General features: G+C 40.6%; 1 protein-coding gene across 1 annotated transcript; it reads left to right on the top strand.

Annotated features, from left to right (window-relative positions):
- The first annotated feature begins 93 nt into the window (after positions 1-93).
- Positions 94-5,589, top strand: si:ch73-52p7.1 (uncharacterized protein LOC100321084 homolog). The gene is made up of 2 exons (XM_034897567.1): positions 94-196; positions 3,717-5,589. Exon 2 carries the CDS (start codon positions 3,800-3,802, stop codon positions 4,586-4,588), a length of 789 nt encoding a protein of 262 aa, XP_034753458.1. The 5' UTR covers positions 94-196; positions 3,717-3,799; the 3' UTR covers positions 4,589-5,589.
- Positions 5,590-8,903: the final 3,314 nt, after the last annotated feature.

Genomic DNA, 8,903 nt, shown 5'->3' with positions numbered 1-8,903 from the left:
CTTCTAATAAGAACAAACAACCTCTGAATGTCTGCAGCACTGGAGGCTGTTGAGTCTGTTTGCACATGATGTGAGTTACAGCTTCCTCTGTGGGACACTTCCCCCCTCCTGACGTCAGCTGGATGTGTGATTTTTCCTTCCCATCCCCGCCTCAAACTGAAGCATTTACATATCAGCTCTTCAGAAGCAACTTGAGGTGAGTTACACACCAGACATCTGGGAAACTTGCTATCTGTGTACTAGCATCGATGTACATTTACTGTATTTAACAACTGTTAAAAATGTATCTTTGTGTTAGTCCGTAAAAGGAACAGAAAACCAAGCCTTGCTGCATATTCTCATATTACATTACATAGCTTGTGCATTCCTGTGTCTGTGTTATGTAATACAAACATTCTCGCTAATCTTTTCTGATGGAAAACTGTCAAATGAGTCACATATACACACTGCAACTGCTTATGGCGGCAGATTGACTGTAGGATGTCACTTGTCATCCTGCTGTGAACTTCTGAGAGATTTTCTTTTGAGAATAAATGAGATAGAAGTTACAAAAATAATTCTGTAGCCTAATGTTTGAGGTTTGAGTCATGTTAGGTCCAAGTCAGTGATTCATAGCTAAGCCAGAGATGTGTTTGGACACTTATTCATTGTAATGTCATTCATGTTGATATCTCATTCATATTTATTAGCAGGTGGAACATTTTTACAGCCAGGACAGAATGTACTTGTGACATAATGGTGAAAGAGTTAACAACTTTGGGCTTGAGGGAAAAGTAAACAGTGACATGATTGAATTCCGATCTTTATACATGTTCTACTATGCCGGCTGAGAAAGTCGACTGTGACAGTAAGACTGTTGTACTGCGTGTTGCCATTCAGTGTGTTTTAATGCTGATCAGCATCTTCCTCATCTGCCTGTCTGTCCTTTGCTTTCAGCATTATTTGGCATAACAATAGACAAACCGTCATTTACCATCTTTATTAGATTTGTTTGATGAAGCAGAGTCAACAAACTTGTAAAAACCTGTTTTATAAATGCATTTATATAGTAGGATAAGTGCATTAGCCCAGGAAAGCTTGACTGAATGGGGAGGCCATGGTTAATGTATTTAGATTTTGTGAAATCCAAGACGTTTTTTTTAGGAATAACTAGACATTTGGGGAACTATGCTTGTTTGCTTTCTTGCCAAGATGAGGACAAGGTCGATACCACAGACAGGAGCCTATTAGCTTAGCATAAAGACTGGAAACGGGGATAAAGTAACGATTGGGTGTCATGTGCCGGACTGTTTCTTGGCTGGTAGCAGTAAATTCCTGAATTCTCTTTACATTCTTTACACTTTGGTGGTTTTTGTACAGATTGAATATCACATATTAATAAGGAGCTTCAGAAGTGCTGGGCATGGCAATTTTGTTACCTTCAGACAGAGCCAGGCCAGTTATTTCCGCCTTCGAGTCTTGTGCTAAGCTAAGCTAATTGCCTCCCTGGTATTTAGAAGCTTGTTTAATGTAACAAACTGATCGATATCTCTTCTCATCCAACCCTCAGCAAGAAAGCAAATAGGGTAAGCGTGTTTCCTAAAACAAGTTATGAGTTTAACCATTGCTATAAGTAACTTGTAATACGTAAAGAAGTCTTCCAACAACATAACTCGTTGTTTGTCCATGCTCTCTAGAACATTCTTCAGTGTTTGGGATGTAAGCAACCATATGGTTAAGGTTTGGTTAGGTGGCAAAGATTATGTTTGGGTTAAAATGGCTACTTTGTTATGGCCACAGGAATAACATGTTGTCAACATGGTTGTAATAATAAACATATGGTAAAGGTCAAGGAACGGCTATGCTGTTCAAAATAAGGTTGACTTGTGCTCCCCCTTTGCTCCCATCATAATTATAAAGCTGCTAGAGGGTATGTGGCTTTGTACAAACGTGTTGTTTTTTGGACACTGACACTGTTGTTTGTGCTGTGCAGACAAACAATGTTCAAACCCACAAAACTGTGTTTGAAATTGAAGGTCTCTAAGTTTCTAAATATATCGGACATTGCATGTATAAATTTTGCAATTTCATCAATTGACCATTTTGGGTTTACTGTAAATATTTTACTAAGTGTAAACATCATAGAATCTTACCTTGAGGACCCTGAAAACAACCAGACACATATGATTCTGTCAGACATGTGAAACAAGAGGATTTGTCCAACATTGAGGGCAAAGTAAAATGGGGGAAACTGGATGTTACTGTAAATATACTGTAGACGATAATTCACTTCTGTTTAAATGTCACATGAGGCCAAAAGAAGACTGTAGTGGTCAAGTTTTTCCTGGCTTCAAGATGTTGAAGAAAGTTTTCTTCCTGTCCGAATGTTAATGCCAAACCAGAAAATCCACAGAGACCTAAATTTCAAAAACAATGTTTTCCCAGGAATCTCAAAGCAATCTCCACAGTTATGATTTCCTAATTATGTGTGTGTGTGTGTCTGGTGTGTGTTTGTGTGTTTGTGTGTTTGTGTGTGTGTGTGTGTGTGTGTGTGTGTGTGTGTGTGTGTGTGTGTGTGTGTGTGTGTGTGTGTGTGTGTGTGTGTGTGTGGGTGTGTGTGTGTGTGTGTGTGTGTGAGACACAAAGTGCTGATCCAAACCAGCTTTTGGTTCATGGCCACATCCCCTCTTTTCACATCTTGGTAAGACAATATTTAATGGATGAGAGACACACAGAGGAGTGATCTCAGAGCATTTAAATCTAATATCCAATAACAAGAATATCTATGAAAGTTGACCTGCACTGAAAGAAGGCAGGGTTTGTTTACACAACCCAAGCATTTGTTATGCTAGATTGGTATTTTTCCACAACAAATGTGATGAATTTGATCTAATATAAAGTTAATTATAGTATATATTGTATGTAACAACCTGGGGTTAGTCAGAAGTCGTTGTAAATCATTAACTAGAGAAAAAGAAGCAGACATATGGCAAATGTGTTACTGAAAGCTGAAATTACAAAATAAAGTTAACAAAGAGCAGTAACCAAAATATATTAGATAAAGAGTCTGAGTACTTCTCCCACAACTGGTTTCCTTTAGTTTACACACAGGTCACACCTAAAAATCCCATGAAAAGTTCACTTGATGTGTTTTTACATTAATATGAGTTCTTATGGCCCACCAGTAGTTAGAAAGGGCAATAGGTGTAAACCGAGCCCAGGTTATCCTGCTCTGCCTTTGAGAAAATGAAAGCTCAGATGGGCCGATCTGGAATCTTGCTCCTTATGACATCATAAGGGGCAAGGTTACCTCCCCTTTCTCTGCTTTGACCGCTCAGAGAATTTTGCCCACCCACAAGAGCAAGACTTTATCGTTTTCAAACGAGCAAAGTGGCAGTTGGTAAAGGCCGCGCCCCCAGCCTCCACCTTGCCCCCCTCTCTCCTTCTCAATAGCTCAGAAATGGCACATACTAAGGAAAGCCCATTGTGGAACTGGCTCAAGTGGCTGTAATTCTGCACCAAGACTGAATTTTGGGAAAGAGACTTCAGATATGGTATTAGGGGACCACTAAGGTCTTTATAAAAGTATCCAAGGAGCACCATGTAATGGTACCTTTAATCTGCAGTGTGATGAAAGTTAGTATGTATCCCTGAGCTTAGGGGTTAGGGTAGGAGTGTACGCGTGTTTTGTCTTTACTTTTTTCTGACGTTGATTCTGTATGTTCTCATTTGCATAGGCTCAGTAATGTGTACCTAAACACCCACATGTCCTCACATGAACATCAATCAATATGCTGCCTGAGACTGTCCTCCAGCAGTGATGTCTGCCTTCACCCCTCCCACCCCTCTCGTTTGTGTGCTGCTGTGTGTGTCGGTGGCTCTGCATCGCTCTGACCTGCGTCTGGCTTACGTGACCCACAACAGCTTTTTCTACTACTCATGCAGCCAGGATCCGCAACCATGCAGCGTCTTATCACTTACAGACTGCAGATGCAAGGACATCCAGCTTTCCATGCTGCACCGCCCACAGTCACGCTCGTCTCCCGTTTTCCGCATGAGGCGTTTAACTGTTTGGTTCACGTCGCCATTAAACACAGCACGTCTCCTCAACAACTCGGAGGTGAGGCACCTCACCCTGATTCATTGTTGCCCTGGAGGATCTAGAGAAGCACCTTTTTCCCTGGAGGGACATTTTGCTGTGCAGCACCTGGAGAGGCTGACGGTGGTGAACTGTCCAGACGCAAACAGAGCCAAGAACACAGCCTCAAACAATGGCCCAGGCAGGGATGATGGTGCTCACCTTGACACAAATACATTCAACAGGGATGAAGACACAAACCTGGACCTGATTGTGGACATGGAGAGAGATTCCTTGGCTTTGTCCTCACCCCAGATCCAAGACATCTTCCTGGGCAGGGAGCTGGGAGCCGCGTTTTACGAACAGGCCAGACTGGGAATCATCCACAGCTCTGTGCTGGAGTGGGGAGCAGTAATCAAAGCCTACACAGTTCAAACACACATAGACAATGACGGCATGCTGCCTTTCCCTGACCTCCACCTGCCAAAATTACCAGAGACATCTGTCATTTATGTCAGCTTTGTATACTGATGCCAGGTTACTGTTGAGGCGTGCAGGAGAGAACAACGGGACGCAAATGATCCAGTGTTCGGGTCCTGTAAACAATCTCTTTCTTGCTCACCAGAGATAAATACGTTTAGGAATCTGGGGTCTTTCTTGTTGCCGGCCTATGGCTATGATTTACATGGATAACTGGATAACTCGAAAGAAAACACATTTTTGCACAAATGCAAAACTAAATTAGATTTGTCTTGTCCAATAGCTGCTCAGCTGTTTATCAGCATGTTAGAAGAAAATAGATCAACTAATGAGAGATCCTCTTAGGGACCAGAATAGCCTGCAAACCTCTCCATCTGACGTGTCCTTTGTTTCTAAATGTTGTTTATCCTTATCCCCAAAATAAATTGACAGTGGTGGTTGGATGGCTTTAGTCAAACATTTATACTTATTGTGTTTTTTCCTGTCTACCACAAATGTGTGTTTACAACAATATAGTGCATTCCACAGAAGCTCTGATGCGGTTGCCGAATTCACACTGAATACAAAGTTGGTGACTGTCGGATTTTGTGAAAAACAAAAGGGTTTCCTTGTAGGCCAAAATGTCATCATTTGAGGGAAGACGATGAGCTAATTTGGACTTCAGCGCAGCTCTACTTGACCCTGACCACGGACCTCTGATCCTGTTGTGAAAGGAAACAGAGACTTTCTCCTCTGGGAATCATTGTAAAATGGGAAATGCATGTGTGCTTCCAGAATTAAACCACAAGATGGTAGCAGATACGCTTGAGTCAAAGAGGAAGAAGCCTAGTGAAGTATTGAGCAAGGACTGAGAGTAGCATCCTGAGAGTTTTTAAAGTATACGACACTTAAAAGCACTTTAAAAACTTGTGAGGAATGTTGTTTGTTGAGGTACACTGCGAAGAGTGAAACAAGTATGGCATGATATTTATTTGTTTACAAAATATGAAATAACCAATGTCATCTCTTCCATTGTTTACAACAAACAGCAGAAATACATTATTTACTCATCATTTATGGCTTGTGAATTTACCACCATGACTGATATTGTCCAAAACTTAATTTGGTTAAATTACAATAAATCAAGAGTCACAAAGTCTGAGTTTAAAAAGGACCGTGGCAAAAAATACTCTATATTTGTACATCTTTGCATGTGCTACATGATGATACAGAAGCAGGTCTAGTATTGTAGACATATACTCCGTATCTTGAAAAATAGATTTGTTGTTTGAAGTCTGTAGTGGAGGGAAATCAACCTAAAGTCACATTTTAGAGGTTTTTGTTGTTGCTTTTGGATGTTTATTTTGTTTTATTTTACATCACTTACAGTGATCATTGTGAGGTACAGCTGCATTTGTCAGGTTAAAGCCATGTGTGCCTTTGTGGTTACATTTAACACTGATTGCAGTCCTGTTTAAAGATGCTGCATATGTGTGTGTGTGTGTGTGTGTGTGTGTGTGTGTGTTTGTGCTGACACCTGCTAGAGAGCCGCTTATTTGCATGATGAACGTGAGGCCCATCTTGTTAGGCGCCTTGTGAATGCAAACTGATGTCGCCTGTTGATCCTGCACCTGAGAGGTCAGCACATACCCGACACACACCGGGGGCAATTACCGGAGAAATCACCGGCAGTGCTGTTGAGACAGACTGCTCTTAGAGAGCAGTCTGTCTCCTTATAGAAATCAAGACTATAGGTTGGTGTGAACCGTGACCTCCACTTGGGATAATCTGAAGACAAACTACTTCCTGTAAAAACAAATCAATTATGTGTTCAGTCTGATATACTCGTGATGCATTTAGCCCTCTGAATGCACACTGTTAACATTTATGTCAGTCTAAAAAGGTGGACAGGCCGAGACTAAATCGGATTGATTTTAGGTGGCTTTCCCTCCTCTGCACCCCTCTAAGTGAGTCTTAAAACACGCTGCCGCCGTCTCCTCACCGGCAGTTTAGCAGTAAAACATTTTTATAATCAGACGTTATTGTTCGCCGCCTCCTTGTGGGAGATGCGCCCATGTTCATTTTTTAAAAGGGCAAATCAGCCATAATTCAGTTTATAAACTGCAGCGCACAGGGGAGAAATGCCTGGATGAATATTCATTAGAGACCGCCCGAACTGCCATGCTGGGTGATTCATTGGGCATATGTAAATATCACTCACTTTAATTGCTCCTAAACTGACTCAACATAATGTTGTCATTAGCAAATTATTACTTATTTGTAATACTAATGGTACGGTATGGCGCGCAATGCTCCACATATATGATTGCAATTACAGCTCTTTTTATGCTCAGGGTGACTGCGGAGTCTGATGGATCTGCTGTGTGTGTGTGTGTCCGTGTGTGTGTGTGTGTGTGTGTGTGTATGTGTGTGTGTGTGTGTGTGTGTGTGTGTGTGTTTGTGACAACTTAGATCCAGTCATTAGACAAAACACAAAACACGCACATCACATACAAATTGCACTCAGGGCGGTTTTATAGACATGTTATGCACATATGTATGTGTATCATCTGGACTGACTTAAGAAATAACAGGAAATAGTTTTTGCCCTCCAACTTCTTAAGCCTTAAAATTTGTTTCTTACCTATAGTAATTTTACTACCATAACTTGTACCATAATAAACATAACCACCCAACTCAACAATTATACTAGATAGGCCTGTGACTATGCCATGAGCTCAATAAAAACAAAATTAATGGTCAATGTTGATGTAATTATTGATAGCATAAGAAACATAAACTAAGGGTTTCAAATACGGGATGTGTACAACAAGATAGACAGTCAAAATGTCTTTCTACTTAATAAATGCAATAAAATTACAGACTTTGAACTAGAATTTAGGAATAATGATGTGTGTATCTAAATTATTCAGAAACTGATTTTTAACTGGATTCCTTTAAAAGTGCAGTTTGATAAAGTGTAACTCATATCTGCAAAAAAACAACCTTGAACCTTGAATCAAATTACTTTCAAAAAGGAATAATCCACATTTTAATCCTGCACAGAAAAGTATTTGATTATTTAAAATATGCAGTTAAGTGTAGCCCACAGTAAAGCTTGAATGTGTGCTTGCCAGTATTGTTGATTTGAAATTTTAGGATACATTTGGACAGAATAAAGTCTCAAAAAGCACAAGGAAAAGGAAGATTTATTTCCTATCTTGCTAGTCTGCTCTGTCCTGATATTACTCGCCTGAAATAAGACCCTATTTAAACATACAGTGGTTCTATACTTTTAGCCAGTTGTAAGGAAAAGTGTAGCAAAATTCATGGAGACAATCATAAATACGGTGCTGTCCCAAAATGTTTGAATGCATTTAAATAGTTTGTTTTAAATCCAAGGATAAATGACAAGGGATTAATGGTACTTTTGTTGTTTTTTTTTGCTAGATTTATTCATTTAAACACATAAAGTTTTGCTTCAAAAAACTAAGCTTTGCATTAGGTTTTCCACACTTAAATCCTCTGACTTCCTGACTCACCATGAAACCAGAGGCTGTCGTAAGAAACTCTATTTTTTAAGAAAGATCACCCCTTGTTTGTCACAGTCTCTGCACATCACGACATGGTGTGGAGTTGTTTTATAGAGGCAGCAGCAGTTTGAAACAACAACCATGACAAAACATGCCCACAAAACAGAGGGAGAGAGAGAAGGACAGACAGGGACAAATAATAGTGTGGGTTTGCGCGTATGTGTGCATCTGTGAGAGAGTGTGAGGGACCTAATAAAGTAATGTGATGGATGATCTCCTTTTTCCCAGAGGGACCAGCACCATGTAAATTGGCCCACACAATGCATTATGGATAAGGCAGTTGAGATTATAGCTTGTTAATGTGTCCCTCCCTCGTCCCTCCCTCTCCTCTCTCTCTCTCTTATTGCATTTCTCTCTCTTTCTCTCTCTTGCTCTCTCTGTCCATCCCTCTGTTTTGACTCAGACAGTGTCATGGTCACCTCATTGACTGGACACTTGGATCTTTTAGATGCAGATGGAAATGAAGAGGTTGCTGCAGCGATCTGCCAGGCTCAATGGAGTCAATATCTGTATAGTGTATGTATACCTATATAAATGACATTGTGGGGACAGGGACTTGTTCACACAGCGTCGTCATGAGGACTCACCTCCCATGTGGGGACAGAAATATGTTTTTTTGTCACAATTAAGACTAGTTTGGTCTTCAGTGCAGATCAATGTAATACCATCTTAAGTGTATTTGTGTGTGTGTGTATGTGTGTCTGTGTGAGAGAGAGAAAGACAACAAGCCAGCCATCAGGCAACCAGCAGAGACAGTCATTCGGCAGGGGCCAGGGTTGTGGACATATGTCTCC

Source organism: Etheostoma cragini, chromosome 17, assembly GCF_013103735.1.
Source record: "Etheostoma cragini isolate CJK2018 chromosome 17, CSU_Ecrag_1.0, whole genome shotgun sequence".
Taxonomy (NCBI): domain Eukaryota; kingdom Metazoa; phylum Chordata; class Actinopteri; order Perciformes; family Percidae; genus Etheostoma; species Etheostoma cragini.
The sequence above is the reverse complement of the archived record's forward strand: the minus strand, read 5'-3'. Positions and strand labels throughout refer to the sequence as shown.